This window comes from Anguilla anguilla, chromosome 5 (genome assembly GCF_013347855.1).
Source record: "Anguilla anguilla isolate fAngAng1 chromosome 5, fAngAng1.pri, whole genome shotgun sequence".
NCBI classification, from domain to species: Eukaryota; Metazoa; Chordata; class Actinopteri; order Anguilliformes; family Anguillidae; genus Anguilla; species Anguilla anguilla.
Genome location: NC_049205.1, coordinates 57,718,516 through 57,735,643, shown reverse-complemented (window position 1 = coordinate 57,735,643; position 17,128 = coordinate 57,718,516). Strand labels below are relative to the sequence as shown.

General features: G+C 48.3%; 1 protein-coding gene across 2 annotated transcripts in view; it reads right to left on the bottom strand.

The window, feature by feature from the left end:
• Positions 1-11,547: 11,547 nt before the first annotated feature.
• Positions 11,548-17,128, bottom strand: part of LOC118228344 (ubiquitin carboxyl-terminal hydrolase 10-like) — a 32,306-nt gene continuing 26,725 nt past the window's right edge. For both annotated transcript variants that reach the window (XM_035419805.1, XM_035419806.1), the window contains 2 exons: positions 15,969-16,034; positions 11,548-11,859 (listed from right to left, as the gene is read on the bottom strand). In XM_035419805.1, coding sequence (XP_035275696.1) covers positions 11,672-11,859; positions 15,969-16,034 — 254 coding nt within the window. In that variant the 3' untranslated portion in view covers positions 11,548-11,671. The remainder of the gene's footprint in view (positions 11,860-15,968; positions 16,035-17,128) is intronic.

The following is a 17,128-nucleotide window of genomic DNA, read 5'->3' as shown; positions in this document are numbered from 1 at the left end:
TTTCTGAAGCAGCCCATAAGGATCTGTGGGACTCTGGGCTGCAGTAATAAAAGCTAAGCACTGGAGGACAGGAGAGATGAGTGACTTTCACTGCGACACACAGGTCTTTGACTGACCAGATTTCACCGTAAAGGTAGCATGCAGTCCACGGGCACCTTAATTAACCTGATTGAACCCTCCCATACTCTGAGACAACGCAATCGCCAGTTACTTGTCGTCCTATGGAGCTCCCAGCACTGGCACGTAAGTGGATTCAAACCGAGACCTCGGGGCTCATCCGTGCCCCACAGCGGGGTGCCTTAACCGAATGAGCCACCCAGCAGCCCCAAGTGATGTCACGCTCTTTTAATCGTCTCTCGAATCAGTCTCATTGCGGGGGGGAAAAAAAAGAAACAGTTCTTCTTTCACATGTTAGCCTGGCCTTTGACTTTACAATGCACTGCCAGCCAAATGACAAATGCAAAGGAGAATCAGTCACCAGAGCTGTGGCAGCACTGGAGGGGGGATTATGGGAAAGATAGAGGGAAAAAAAAGAAAAAGAGAGAGCAGCAAGCTGTGCGTCCCAGAAGGCCGGAGGGCCATCACTCTTCCCCCTCGGCTGAAAAGGGTGGGAAAGCGAAACGTAATCCCTTCTCTATTCCGCGTCGGTCACAGCCCCCACTGAGAAGGCGCTTCGTTCCCACCAGGAGTGATCTACGGCGTCGTTTACGAATCGCCGCGATGACGTACCCCCGGGGAGCGGATCGAACCGTGCCAGCGTCCGACCCCGGCGGGCACGCGTCGGGAAAGCAAGAGACCGGGGAGGGGGGGCAAACGTAACGACTCAGCTGTCCGGCTCTGCCTCCTGTGGCCAATCGAATGCCGCTGCGATGATCTGACCGCATCAGCTGTTAGCGGAATTGAGGTTAGCAGATACGCTTGTGTCTCGTACAAACCTGGCGAACAAGGAGTACAGTACGCGAGGTCTCGCAGCTTGATAAGAAGCAGATGCCCCCCCCCCCACAGATGCTGAAGTCTGCCGGGAAAGCACCTTCATTCTGCCCGCGAAATGGCAAATGCATCTGTCAGCGTGCTCCAATGTTGTGCATCGTTAGCTACTTGGCTCCTGCTAACCTACAACAAACGGATTGCAGACCGGTCTTTGATCTGTCTGTTTAAATGGCACAGAGCGTTCCGGCATTTTAAATCACATTATGACGCAAATTGGCCCGTGCGAAAAGCCAAAAGGCACCATTGCCTTCGTTCTGTCAGTGTAAGTACCCGGGGTATAATCACTGCACTTAGATATTTTTTTACCATTATAATGCGTGAGGCGCAGTTTGGACAGTGGTCTTTTTTGCGGATGTTCTACACAGGGAGCTGTTTTTTTTTTTTATCACCAGAGAAACTTGCAGTAAAAGTGCACAGTTCAAACACCACTTCTCTACCCAGGGGGCCTGATTCTCCACACACTGACAGCTTGTACACACAGCTGAGCGCTACAATGGGATAGAGGTTCAAGGGTGAGAGGTTCGCGCACCTCCCTCTGCCCCCACCGCCCCCAGTGCCCCCCCCTCCGCCATTAACCCCACGCCCCAGCCCCACCTCAAGGTGCCCATATCCCGCCTGCCCTTTACAGTTTATTTTGGACCCCGCTCCCAATTCTTAAATAAATTCTGGTCTTTCAGGTACACCCAGGGCTCCGGGCCCAACGGTAATAAAGATAACTCCCGGTACCCCCTCGCGAAAATAAACCCGCTTGAAGTTCCCCCAGTAGAGTATCTGTGGGGGTTGGGAGAAGAGGGGGCACGGGTGGGGGGGCACGGGGGCGTCTCGGTGCGTTGTGGCTTGACGCTAACACACTGACACACTAAGACGACACATCACAAGTTCTTCAGTCCCAAAAGCCGATTTCTCATCTCTGTACAGTTCCGTGCGATGAGCACCATCAGGCTGAACCAAACGATCATGAGCACCTCAGTTATGAAGCCCTTCTCACATGAACACATGATTTCTGCATTATAGACACCTCAGTTATGAAGCCCTTCCTACATGAACACATGATTTCTGCATTATGAACACCTCGGTTATGAGAACCTTCTTACATGAACACCTCAGTTATGAGAACCTTCTTACATGAACACATGATTCCATGTACAGCCTGAGCACCTGGCAGCTACAGCGAGCTGTTAACCGAGCCGGCTCTGAACAATGTTAATTTCACTATCTGTCCACTAGGGGCTGCTATTTCACGAGTTCAGATTCTAAAATGCCAAATGCTGCATTCATTATAAGCCATGGTGGATTCATTTATTTGGATCATTTATTTGGATTTAAAGTTCTTTAATGAAATTCTGTACTGATATAATCTTGGTGTGTGTGTGTGTGGGTGGGGGTGGGGGGGGGGGGCTTTTAACCTTGATCCATAACCCGTCCACACCTGAATATGATTTTAAAAAATGGGTTTAGACACAATGCAAACAATGCATGGACGTTCCTGGTCAGGAGTTCATTTTAATGAAGTAACCGGGGGGAAGGATGGAATGAGCTGTCAGCCATTTTATCTGCCTGGGGGTCACTGGAAGGGGGCCATGACCCCTGGAGGAGAATGAAGTTCAGGTTTAGGTGCCACGGTCCCCAAAGAGGGGGGCGGGGTGTTCCACTTACCTCAGCACCCCCCCCCCCCTCCCCTCCAGGGCTGCCCTGCCCTGCCCTGGCGCCAGTCTGCAGAACCAGGCAGCCCCCCCAAGGGCGAGGGTCTGGAGGTTTATTTGGGGTTGGGGGGGGGGTCACAGCAGAACTCCCCTTAGCTGTGCTGCTCACCGAATTCACGGCAGATGGGACCTCAGATCAGCCGGGGGCCAGGCGGGGGGGGGGGATGCAGGAACTAATGAGACCCTGAGGATAGGTAACTGAAAAGGGAAGAGGACCTGAGAGAGAGAGAGAGAGAGAGACAGAGACACAGGATACCTGGCAGGACAACAGGTAAACACATTTAACCCCATCAACCAGGAACCCAGGAAATAGTCAGATTCAAATGATCCAAAAGGTTTACACAAATGCATTGGAGATAAACTGTCATTCAGATCATTCTTTGAGCAATTTTGTAACCCACAGGAAGCACGTGGTTGTCGATTGAGAGGTGTGTAAAACAACAAGCTAGTGACTTGATTTATAGTTATAGCTACAGGCTTAGACCTTCAGTTTACCAGGTTAGTCCCATTGAGATTAAAAGTTCTCTTACAAGAGAGACCGGGCCAAGAAGAGCGACACATTTAGATTTTAGACTATACAACACAAGTGCAAAAAGCAGTCAATTAATCAATTATCATCCCCATGGAAACAGGCCTTCACAGTAGAGGGTGGGACCACAGACATGAGGGCTGAGTAGCTGATCGTGTACTCTGTCCTATGAGTGCATTGGAGTAACGGTACATATTGATATAATCACAAAACACTCGGCAATCCAAGAGACCGGCCTGATCGGCATACGCACACGAGAGCACTATAACGGAAGCGTTCGAAAGGGAACCGAAGACAAAACATTTCCCCGCTAAAATATTTCCGGTGGTGGCAGCCAATAATAAGATTTAAATGACAGAGGGGCGAACATAGTCAGGGACAGATCGCACTGTTATGGTCAAAATGTAAAAACTTTGGCTCATCCTGGTAACGCGCTGGTTCAGCGTGCTGACACGTGCTGCACAGTCTGCCTGTGCCAGCCACACAGGGCACTTTAACTGTGCAGCTCAGCTGGGGGTACTGCGGTGCCAATGGGGCGCTCCTCTGTGTTCCCCAAAAATGAGGCGAGACGTTGGTGCCAGGAGATGGAATATATGAACATGTTCAGGTATTCCAAATGGGAAGAACATTTTATAAAAATGAAATAGTGGATAAAATTAAATTTTATGTTATTTTTTTTTACTAAGTTTGCAGAATAAAAAAAGCATCGTTTCAGAGTATGTATATATTGTCAAATAATGTTTCATAATCCTCCCTTAGTGTTCTAATAAAGCGTTTGGAATATTTATATGGCGGTGGTGCTATTGCGGTCAAATGACATTTCCGAATATAAGGCTGTCTGTCTGCCTGCGTGTGTAGGCGGTGGCCTACAGCAAAGAGCAGGATCTCATTTCAGAGAAAAAACCAGACAGATGACAGACAAACAGCAGCTAAATGCGACGGGCCCAGTAGAGGCAGGATTTATTCTGTAGTTGCAGGCCAAGGAAAACAAGTGCCAGCAATACGAAGCAGGCAGTTTGAAAGGCAGTGAGGAGTTTGGGAAGGGTCATGATGTAGGTGGCCACAGCTCAGCTCCTCAGAACTGCACGTTGCGCGTATAAGGAGGGCGGAAGTCCCTGCAGGACGGCCCGAAACATCGCGTCTCGACCCAGTCCCGTCCGTACCAGTGCAGAACGTGGTACAGCTTCCCTGTGGGGTGGGGTGATGGGTAACAGTCCACAGCGTTTGTACAAAGAGAAAGAGTTCCAGGAGGCATTGCGATCCACACCTCGCTATGCAAGAGAAACTGCTCTGGTCGCTCAGCTCAAGAGACAAAATCCTGCTTGTCAATCCTCTGAAGAGTAGGTTTTCTGGAATGTTTTCTCAAAATTCTAAGTTAGCGTTCTAGAACTCCATTGCTTTCAATTACCAGTAGTAAATGTTACACCAGCATTATAACGTTCAGATATTTGTGATCTCACACCTCATAAAGTGTTAAACTACCCACCATGCCCAATTTTTTTTTTTGGCTTTCTGTGATGTCACTGCATCTGAAACAATGACGAAATGACCCCCAGAGACCACGTGAAGCAGCTTTGTAATCACCTGCTCTTAGTGATCAATGAACTCCTGCATATGAACAAGAACCTGCTCGCCCCGAAGCTCTCCAGAACCTGGGCTGCAGATTCCCTGACTTGATCCCTGAACTACAGCTTATGACCACAACTCGGGCTGGCAGACAGTAAATAAACTGCCTCATTTTTGCCAAATGGGCCAGAACCCCTCACCAGTGCGTCATAAATAAAAACACCAGGCCGAACTTAACCGCTTTTATAACCTGACAGTTATATACTGTCTGTGTGTGACACAGCTGCTCAGAAACAGGTTCAAGTCTGATGCTCACTCTGCTGGACCATGGTGGGGTGGGTGGTCTATGACTGCAACCATGGAGGAGAGGAGCAGCTTACTACAGGGACTGTGGAGGGGAGGAGCAGGTTACTACAGGGACTGTGGAGGGGAGGTGGACCTACCACAGCGACCATGGAGGACAGGAGCAGCTTACTACAGGGACTGTGGAGGGGAGGAGCAGCTTACTACAGGGACTGTGGAGGGGAGGAGCAGCTTACTACAGCGACTGTGGAGGGGAGGAGCAGCTTACTACAGGGACTGTGGAGGGGAGGAGCAGCTTACTACAGCGACTGTGGAGGGGAGGAGCAGCTTACTACAGGGACTGTGGAGGGGAAGAGCAGCTTACTACAGGGACTGTGGAGGGGAAGAGCAGCTTACTACAGGGACTGTGGAGGGAGGTGGGCCTACCGCAGGCACAGTGAAGGTGAGGAGTGGCCCACCACAGAGATGGGGGAAGTAAGGAGCGGCCAAATCAGTTCGGACGACTGAGACGTGCCTTACAGCGCCCAGCATGAGACGCCAGTGAAGGACCTTCTCTCCTGTGCCACCGTGCGGAACGACCAAAACCCACCAGCGTGAGAAATGAACGTGCTGAGGATGGAAACGCGGATACACCTGTTCTGGGACAAACACAGGCCTCGAACCCGCTCGAGCAGTTCTGGAGAGTGATGTCACTCCGTCGGCGGCAGGCTGTGGGTGTCCTCTTTGGAAACATGGAGGTCATTTACCCACAGTTCTCCCAAGTTTTCACCGATTCTAACCACTAATTTTTGTCCCCCTGAGAAGAGGACACCGTCTTTTGATTGGCTGAAATGAGCAAGCCTAATTTAACTGACAGCCTAATTTAACTGACCCATTATGGGGTTCAAGAATCATTCCCCCCATCAGAATCTAAACTTCTGCTATAAACAAAATTGTTTGTGTAGCACTATGTCCTGGTCGTAAACATTAAATAAAAGACAAATATATCTAATAAAGACCTAGCAAGCTTGCATAATTTTCTAAGCCAGGCCAGAATTACATCAGCTTTGAACTTGAAGTGATAAACACTGCTTGTACGCTGGCCTTTAGCCAATCATGTTCCATGTTTTTCCTGACATGAGGGAGAGGGGATGTGACACGTTGCTTGAATCGCACCGCGTGGTCTTTCAGCGTAAAACTGCACAGTGAACAGCTAATCACAACCACATTACAGAGGGAAAACACTTGGGTGGGTGGGGAGGAGGTGTTCCAAGTTTCGAAAATAATTTTAGGAGCGCCGTAACCAAAAACAGAGACAGGCTGCCCGAAAAAACAGCACTCGGAATCGGGGGAATCGGGGAGTCACGGGATCAGTCACGAGCGCACGCTTTTTATTGGCCGAGAGCGTAAAAAACAAACGGTGCAGGAAGACTTTTTAAAGAGGGCATTCCAGAGACGATTCTCCGTAAGGAACTGTGAGAGCAGATGTATAAATGATAAAACCAGTACCCGTTTACAGAGCTTGTGGCTTTCGTGTAGTTCACCAAACGGCTGAAGGAGTTTAATCGTAACTCCTCCACTTCCCACAATACAGAAAGCATCTCCCACGCACCCAAAACGTTTAATTTGGCCACTGTTTCTGAGCTTTTTAGTTCCCGATGAAAAAACAACAGGTAAGGGGGGGGTGCATTCCTATCAAGGTGGTGTTCCTTGGCATTGGTTGACCCAAATGTGTGGTGCGTTGGAGCAGATGGGTCCCATGACCAGTTATCTGTTAAGGCATCGTTTTTATGTTATGGAAGGGCCTCATGCTCTGGTACCTGTAAAGGCACAGTTCATGAGTGTGGACGGGCCTCACCATCCGGCAGAGGTAGAAAACCCAGGTTCGGAAAGTAAAAGTCCTCCCCAGGACCTTTTTCCAGTCACCTGGATTTGCCAATTACCACAATTCCTCAGCCAGGAGGTAGAACCAGTTAGTGAAATCAATTCATGGGTCTCTGTAAAGGCACTGTTTGTATGTGTGGATGACTCCCATGGAGTGGTATATGTTAAGGCACTGTTCCAGTGCATGGACCGGCCCCATCGCCTGGTGACTCTTAAGGTAGAGTTCCTGTACATGGATGGGCCCCCACGATCTGGTATCTGTCAAGAAACGACAGCAACTTTTTCAGATTTGGCGCCCCCCACAGGCTGACAGAGCACCTGCCAAGTGAGCATGTTGAGCTTCTCATGGAGCATGTTCTCCCAGACTCACGTCTACGAAAGGCTAACTCAGACACCACAGTGTGAAAAGCAGGGGCAGTAGCATCACGCTGGTCAGAGTTGAGCACGCACTCGTCTGGGGCCCGTCCCAAATGGACCAGAATGGTGGCGAAAGGGCGGGTCAATCACAAAATTTGGGAGAAAAAGAGGAAAAAGAACTTCACAAATTGTTTTCACCTCGGGTGTGTCTCTGCCAGGATCATATCATCAGGGTTATGAAATCAATTTCACGATTTGGACAATGTGTCCAAAAAGGCCCTCAAAAAACCATTGGCCAGAACATTAAAAAACTCTCAATCAAAAAAGATTAAACGGACTGACAAACCGAGCACATCAGGAACAGACAAAAAAAAAAAAAAAAAAAAAATCTCTCACCACATTGGAACCGGCCCTTGGGTTATGAAGAATATTATTAATATCATCAGCTGTGATTAGACTGTGCAACAAGGACCACATTAAAACAATTAAACTCAGATGTTGAGGGGGGGCGGGGAGTATCAGATGACACTTAGTGATAAATTCACTGTGGAAAATATTAAAGCATAAGTCAAATTTTAAAAAGGTCATTTAATAACGCACCCTCTGGCATCCTTTAGAAACAGTGTCCTCGGCCACCTGGAAATTAAACCGACAAAAAGACCTTAACCAGATGAAGCAGACGGTCCGGTTCAAGATGCTCCAAATATTCGGAGGCGTTTGAGACTCTCACTCCTCTGTCAAAGCCTCTGGAATCCCTGAACGCAATCCGTTATGACATCTCTGCAGTCTCACGTTGTGTTCTAAAAAACAAAGCTCCTGGCTACGAGAACTGCGCATACTGACGTTTTCCAGACGGGGAATTAGTCAGCAATTCAATGGAAACCCCTCCCAATAGTGACAGTAATAAATTCTCCACTGCATATTTTGATTTTTTTTATTCTTTTTTTTTTTTTTTCCCAATCAGAGATTTTTTTTCAATCCCTACCGTGTTAGGATTCTGTTCTGTATGCAGACAGACAGAAAGCAGACAGTCCTCCAAGTTTTAGGATTCTGTTCTTTGTTCACAGGTAGGAAGGGGACAGTCCTCCCAGTTTTAGGATTCTGTTCTTTGTTCACAGGTAGGAAGGGGACAAGGTAATAGATGGGATCACAGCTGAGAAAGCACCATGTTGTAATCAGTAATCACAATGTGGCCCAATTGAGATTTTCCTAAGGCCTGGATGCGAAGTTAATGAGAGTCCAACAGGAGGCCTCATAAGGAAGTTGTGTAGATTCCATTACAGAAGACTCACGTATTAATTTACATTCATTCCACAGCGGCCTACGCACCTGCCACCTGAAAGAAAGGGCCAGAGCTCTGGGGGTGGTCTAGAGTGACGCCTGTGAACAGAAGAAAGGAAATGAAGCCTGTCCCCATCTCAGCACTGTACCTCAGCCTGTGGGCAACACACGCACTCCGCAACCAGCCCCACAACCAGGGCTGTAACTACCACTGAGGACCCCAGTGCCATGTCAGCTGTATTTTTTTTTCCCCACGTCCATTTCCAGAACCTACATTTAATTTCATTCCTTAGTGAGAAACAAGAGTTGCAATACATTTAAGAGGGGAATGAATGGTCTTTAATTTTCTTTTTTTTCTCCAAATTTAAGCCTAATTTAGAGGCATATGTACAGCATTTACACCCTAAAATGCATCCTCAGTTAAATGACTAAAATAAAGGGAGAGAGAGAAAAAAAAAGAAAAGAAAACAGGGCTCAGTCCGGCAGTACCCCTACCCGAAAGTCCCATGGGGTAAACCACGCCCCCTTTCACACCACCTGGACACCCCACAGAAACCTGCGCTTAGACGAGAAGACCACTCACACTCAACCTGTAACCGCACTTTATCATTGGCCCAGAGTTTGAGTACTGCACTTTATCATTGGCCCAGAGTTTGAGCACTGCACTTTATTATTGGCCCAGAGTGAGGTCCTGCCATCAGCAACACACACACACACACACACACACACACAGACACACACAGACACACACACCCTGATACAACTCAGTCACCCCCACAATGCAATGAGAAAAACAGTCACTCAGTTCAAAAATATATCATCTGTGAAGTGATGAACACTGACAAGTACTTATGGTAATTCCATTAATTATAAAAAATTTCATGTTCTGTGGATCTGTTTTCAACATGCTTTTACTCATGCAGCACAGTAGCTGTATGTACAATTACTGTTTAAGGTTCGCATGTGAACACTGATGGTCTGGTGTTTTACACTGAGGGCAAAAAAAGAATTAAGATGATCAAGCGATGTACTTGTACAATTTTATTTATCATTGTGCTTTACCTTGGGTATTTTTTTTTTCTGTAAATTAAACCAATTTTATATCCAGGTAAAACATGAGGGGAGGGATTGTTATTTGCAACAAGAAAAACAAAAAACGAAACAAAAACAAAAAAACAATTCAGCAGAAACACCATTTCGGCTTAAACTTTATAATTCAAATGAACACAATCGATGAATAAGCATGATGCTGGAGACAAAAGCATGAACCGCCCCCCCAGGGATTCAGCAAGCTGTCCTGCGCAAGGCTGTGTGTGTGTGTGTGTGTGTGTGTGTGTGTATGGGGGGGTGGTTTTCCCTACACCCCTTCCCAACCCCAAAATCACGTCACTCGAGTCACAGGCGGTCTCCCTCGTAACCAGGATGCAGCGGTACAGAGTTAACAGGAAGTCGCCGCCGACTCCGACCCACGGTTTCACACGCAGAAGACGCTGGGTCAGGCAGTTACACAGTCAACCAATCAACAGCCTTCTTCACTGAAAGAGTGGGAGGGGCTTGAACATTAAGTCACAGGGCAACCAGTAGGGTAAGGTGGAATCTTGCAAACTGGTGCATTAAAAATGGTATGACAAACATTATTTGGGGGTGTGGGGGGATGGGGGGAGGGGGGGGGGATGAAAGAAAACCACAAATGAATAAAAGGCAAACATTTGTAATGAATCTCGGACTTCATTGGTTTTTCTCCAGCTTAGCGTACACAGAAAGCGTTTTCCACAGTCCCCAAGAGAGCGGGGTAAAGTGACCCTCACCCGGCTTCACAATTATTTCATCTTTTTTTTTCTTCTTTCTTTCTTTCTTTCTTTAACTGCAGAAACGTACACATCTGCACGTCCACGTTTACCTTTTCATGAATTTTTCTTTTTTTTAATATATTTTGCGTGCACATAAGCCATTTCCTCTTTACATCCTAAAGCGCATTAAAAATCATTTTTTTCATTATTTAGATTCTCTTTATAGACTAACTCTACACCCAAACACCACACTGTGGTTTTTCTTTTTTTAAATGTTCTTTTTTTTTTTTCCCCTCAAAGAAGCCATTTTGTTTCAGAACGACCGGCATCTCCCTCCTTTTCTCCACGTATCGATGGCTCAATTGTTACACAGATATAAAAGCATTGGGCAGAGAGAGAGGAAGTGAGGAGGAAGAGGAGGAAGAGGTGGCCGTGAGGAAGAGAATACTCATTTCGGGAGTTAGGAAACAAAGATTTGTACGTTAAGATCTACACACAAATTTTTTGTTTGTTTTTTTTTCCCCCTTTTTGCTGGTGCAGGGCTCTCTCACGCACTGGGGTAGTTCTGAACGAGTGTGAACTGCTGTGAATTTGCCAGACCGAAACCTCTCCTTGCTAAAAGGCAAAAAACAGTTCTCGATTTTCATTACTATTCTGTTTAAAATGAAAAAAAGAAGTGAAATTAAACCAAAATAAACCAAAAAAAAAAGAAAAGAACATTTTCCAGCAGTCTGACAACTGTTAATCTCCTGTGGTAAAGTCCTCACTCTGAAGATAACAGTAAGTTCCCAGTTTGAACGAGGCTGGGGGGGGGGGGGGGGGGTGAGATCCCAGTCCGTCTGTCCCCCCTGTCCAACTGTCTGTCCTTTCAGCAATTTAAAAACCCAGCAGCACTGCACAGACGAGAGGAAGACAGCTCAGTTCAAAAGTCTTTAGCATTTTTTTTTTGTCTTTTTTTTCTTTTTCTTCTTCTTCTTCTTCCAAAACGTTAAAAAGGGTAAAGAGTCACTGGGAAAGCTGGCTCACTGGAAAAGGTGGGTGGGGGGGGGGGGGGGGGGGGGTTGGTTGAGGCTAAGGGTGAGAAAGGAGTGGTGGGTGGGGGCGGAGGGGAGGGGTTGGTTGAGGTTGAGGGTGGGAAAGGCGTGGTGGGTGGGGGCGGGGGGGGGTGGGGTTGGTTGAGGTTGAGGGTGGGAAAGGGGTGGTGGGGCGGGGGCAGATCAGGGCAGGAAGAGGAGAACCTTGCGAGAGAAGAAGTGGGGCGGCGTGGCGGGCGGGCGGGCGGGCGGGCTCTACAGCAGGTCGATGCGGCGGTAGTACAGCAGGTAGGCCGAGCGCTCGGGCGTCTGCTTCACCACCTGGTGCTGCGCCACCACCTTCACCGCCTGGTCGTCGATGCGCAGCCAGCCGTTCAGCCCGATGTGGAACACGTCCGTGGTGTAGTGGCCGCCGGTGGCGCTGTTCCCGTGGTGATACACAACTGCGGGAGAACGGGGGGGGGGGGGGGGGGGGGGACGTGGGGCAGAAACAGAGAGGGAATACCGAGTTTGAGAACGGTGTGCACCCAATGACCATCGGTCTGTGCGCCAACTCCCCCCAACGACCCCCCTCCCCAAACCTACCATGACCTTTCTCGGGAATGGATGTACAAAGTCTGGATATGTCAACACAGCAGCAAACCAGCAGGCGACACGCAGCGTCACCCCGAACAACTTCCATAAAACCCTAACTTCGCCCGAGGACAGACCGTCCCAGGAGTTCTCACGGGTCACCAGTGCTCCCATGCTCAGCCAGTAACCGCCCCTCCAAAACTTTCAGTTTTTCCCCTTATTTTGCCTAAACCCACTTAGCCTGCCTCCATGTCCAGGAATATGACTGTTTAACAGACTGCAGAGCAGCTGGAAGCTGCTCCCCGTGCTGCTCCACTGCTTTCTAGGAGCAGCTGTCAATCATTACCATTCTCCCAGAGTGAGAGAATATTTTCCCCCTGTTCCTCATTTAACTAAGTTTTCCATCCAACCCCCGCTCTCTCTCTCTCTCGTTTGCTCTCTCACACACACTCACAGCTCTGGAAAACCGAACCCTGTTCAGTAGTGACAATGCTACTTAAAAAGTGCTGAAACATAAGTGTGTGCACTTCCTGCCGATAAATCTTTACCGTTTTTTTTTTTTAACCTATATGGTCGTTGGCCATCGAAAAAATAGTGATGAGACACCTGACTTTAATAAAAATCAGTAAATCAATCAAAAACCAATTAATTCTGAGTAAATAACCGATTGACTGATTGCCTGATTGGCAGACAGCCCATAATAACCTGATAAAGGTCACCCGAGCAGGAGACGGCAGACAGCGGATGCCAGAGTCAAATGTCACACCTCATCAGGACCAGTAACTCAGCCAGCCAATCAGTGCTCTGCGAGCTCTGCAAGCCCAGCTGAGTAGACTCAGGAGCACAGGTATGCAGCCAATCAGCAGGAAGCATGCAGAGGACCAGTAACTCAGCCAGCCAATCAGCACTCTGCGAGCTTTGCAAGCCCAGCTGAGTAGACTCAGGCACACAGGTATGCAGCCAATCAGCAGGAAGCATGCAGAGGACCGGTAACTCAGCTACCCAATCAGCACTCATCTAGCTTTCCAAGCCCAGCTGGACAGACCTAAACATATGGGTAAACAGCCAATCAGAGTCTAGCCTTGCAAAGCCCTGCAGGGCGGTGTTAATGTTGGGCTGGAAGACCCTGCAGTCAGCACACAAACTATCAAGTCCTTTTTTACTACAACAAGAGTGAGGGGATAAAATACCACTTCTTTTAAGCTGACAGGAGCCAGTTATCCAGGGACCAGCAGCACAGCGAGTCACTTCTTACTCAACACGACAAACTGCTGCACTGCCAACACACTCAACACCACAAAACTGAGTTCTCCTCAGCAGTTTGTTCTAATCGCGTTCCCTTCTTGTGACATTCTTTTTCAGGAAATTTCAGTAACTGCCAAAGTCACAACGTTCTGTAACAGAGGGGAGGGAGGGAGTAAAACTAAAGACAAACTGCAGTACAGAACGGCCACGTCCGTGCTGGTGCCTTGTTATCATGTCCATGTTATCTTACGAAGCAGCACTCAAACCAGACACTTCAGAGATAACCGAACACAGCACCCATAAAAAGCACATCTGCTTTCAGACCCACAATCTTTCACGGGGAAAATAAAAACACCGTGTTCACTACTGGGGAACTTCAGTGATTTCACTCTGTTTGGCAGTTGGAAGTTTTAAAAGAAGTAAGCAGCTTCAACAGCAGTCTGCTTGAATAATACAGTGGCAATATTCTATAGTCACAGGCGTGTCGAGAGTGTGAAGCACTTTCTTCTTTAAACGTAAACACGTAATGAAGAGAGCATAAAATTAAGCCACCGTAGCAGTTTTTGCTCTTTGACGGGTTAACTCTGGGATTTTTTTCAGCGTTGCATCCTTCAGAAGCACAAACACCGAGATCACCTGTAATTGCTGGGACAGAATTTAAACAAACGACACCGATTCAAGGCATCTAAATCAACCGTCCTGCTGACCCTACTGCACAGCGGGGTTACAGCAGAGAGATCCAGCAGAAACCGCAGGCATTCACAGCCAAGAGATGATCTTTCATCCATCCCAAGTAGCATATAGGCCTTTCAGGACCAGATGTGATAATAAATATATCTTTTTAACTGCTACTGTTGCCAAAGGTATCTGCAATGCATATCTATCAATTTATTATTTTTAAACTTCCAATTAAAGCAGTAGGAACCCATAGAACCTGCAACAACAAGAACATGGATGGAATTACAGAATTTAAGGGAAAAAAAAAAAAAAGAGAAATCAGATATGAATGCCAAACTCCGTGGAATTCTCTGAAGGTTCCAATGACCCCAAACACGCAACCCCTTGTTTATACCCTGTTTATGTCTGTATATTTTACTTCCAGGGGCCAATCAATGCTCTCTGCTGCGCTGTGTTATGTCTGGGGACCGTCTGTTTGGGCGCGCGTGGCCAGGTAGACCAGACGCCAGGTAGACCAGACGCCTCTCCTTTTAACAGCCTGCGGCCTGTGTCAAAATGTCAAGGTGCTGGCGGGACGGGCGGTGCCAGTCCGCGGGGCAGCCGAAACTCGGCCACGTGGGATTCCCCCCTCACGCGGGCGGGGGTTCGATCGCCCGCCACGGCGCTCCCTCTCCGCCGGGGCTCCTCCTCTACCCATTATACTCTCTCTCTCTCTCTCTCTCTCTCTCTCTCTCTCTCTCTCTCCAACCTGCCCGTCTAAATAAAACAAACTACACAAAAGGGTGGGCGGACTGTCCCGGGCTCTCCTTCTTGGAGAAAGACATTTTTAAATGTCCTTGGCTGCGAAAACCAAACGATCAGCCCACAAAAAAAAAAAAAAAAAAAAAAAAAAAACCAGGGAAATTGCACAGAAAGTGAGAGTTCCCCGGTCAGACGAGCCGCTCTTCTGCAAACGCCGCGATCATGACTACTGACAGGAGGAGAGGACGCCCGCATTAAACCAAAGTTCTACGCAGAATACAAAGTGAACAAAGCTCACAGCCATTGGAGGACACAGACGGGCAGTTTCAACAGGTTACATGACGCAAGAGCTCAGACAGGACCTCACAGCTGTGTGTGGAAGCCGGCATAACGCACCAGCAGATGAGAAAAGTAAAGTCTGACTAATTTCATTTAATAATGTCAATAAACTTCAACATTCTTTAAAGTACTGAATAGCTTGATTCCAAGCTACCACAAAAAAAACATATAAATACCATATATGCCTACGTGTTACTCGACATTGGACTTAAAAATATTTTTGAAAAAAAAAAAAAATCGTTTTTAATTCCCTATTGCAGGGAATATGGAAGAGAGCTCAGAGATTTGGAAGCATCAAATCATATTCTGCTAGGGTCATCGTGGCCAATTCCCATTAAAGGAGTCGAGCATCACCACACGCCAACAGCGACCAAGGCCCGAGACAAAACCCAAACGTTGGGAGGGGGGGGTTCTTTCTCTTTCTCGAAGGTTCTCCTGTTCTTTTTCTGGAAACGATTTCATTTTCTGTACTTTGGGACATGTACAGGAACTCCAGCGATGAACGCGCGAGTGCTGGCCCCGCCACCTGGCAGCGACACACGGAACAAGCAGAGAGCCTCCCACAGCACCCGAGTGTGTCTTCTTAATGGGCTGTAGTGAGGACTATTTATCTCACAGGCAGACTCAGCTTAAGGGGTGTTCCAGTCGCAGGGGCCAACTGGACGTTCCCAAGATGTGGCTGACAGAATACAACCAATGAGGCCAAACTGCTGCTGGTGAAGAGAGATTATGAAACTGAGAAAATTAACTATGGGACTCAAAAGGAGGACAATGGACGAGGGGTGCATATATCAAGTGCCAAACAGTACTGACAGGCGAGCGAGCGCACGCACGCACACACACACACACCCACACACCCCCCCCACACACACACACACACACAGGGCAGTAGAACAGAGGAGTGTGTGGCTGCAGGTGTGTGGGGAAACCCCAGAGATTCCTCATGAAATTCCGTTTCAGTTTTTAAATGGCGTACCTGCAAAGAGCCGGTAGGATCTTTGGCCTTTGAAGATTTTACTCTTCACCCCTGGGGACAGGAGATCTGAAAGAGAAACAAAAAAAACAAAACAAAATAAAACATCAAATCAACGTACACTCAGCATCAATGTTACACACAAGCACAGCGTCATCCAACATATTCCGCCGATATTCAAGAAAACAAACGCCCCCGTAAAACTTTGGGGGGAAAAAAAGTGGAACAATACTACGAGCATGTGTTAAATCAAATCAAATCCAGATAGCATGACACACCGCATTCCACCCCCGGCTAAAATGCTGGCAGGACATCACCTGCTCATAAACAAGCTGAGGCTCAGCCCACTCCAACAAATCTGCAAACAGCCTGGCCCAGTGCTGACCACGAGCACGCGGACGACTGTTTCTCCTTTTCTCAACCCGTTTCTGATCTCAGTACCACCATTTGGGGTGGGGGTGGGGGGGGGGGGGGGGGGGCGCTTTGAAGTTTGTGAAGTCTCACTAGATACATGCTATGTGCTCATTACCAAGTAGACCGACACCAACACTGAATGGGAGTGGCTGTCCGAGATCCAAAATGTCCTACAACAACCCGATTGGCAAGAGAAATAAACAACGGTGGGGCGGAGCGTATTAGAAGGGGGTGGGGGGGGGGCGAAGAGGGGTGTTGAGGGTGGGACAGGGATGGGGGGCGGGGCAGATTAGAAAGGGGGGGGGGGGGCTCTCCAAATAGACGAGAGAACAGTAAACAGGACGGAGGTGCAAACGCATCACGCATTCTCAAGGGCTGAGGTGGAGATGAGGAGAGTCGCGAGGCGAGTCACTGTTTTGACGGGGTCCGGGTCCAGAGCACGTTAGCCGCTACATGCTGTAGAGCGAAACGTGGCCGGGGGGGGCGAGGGCGTGAGGGGGGGGGCAGGTAGGGCCTGCAGACTCCCAGACACAGCCCAGTCCCTCTCTGGCGGGACTCTTACATAATAAAGCTGGATGCCTTGAGTGCACTTGTCCGAGCTCACAGCACAGATTTGGGCGCTTCCTTCTCTGGAGTAAAACTCTCCAGGTCAGGAAAGGCACTGAACAGACCGACAGGGTAAAGACCCTGGGCTCAGCGCAGGTTAGCGTACACGCTCACAGCGATCGGCAGTGAGGCGCGGAGGGCAC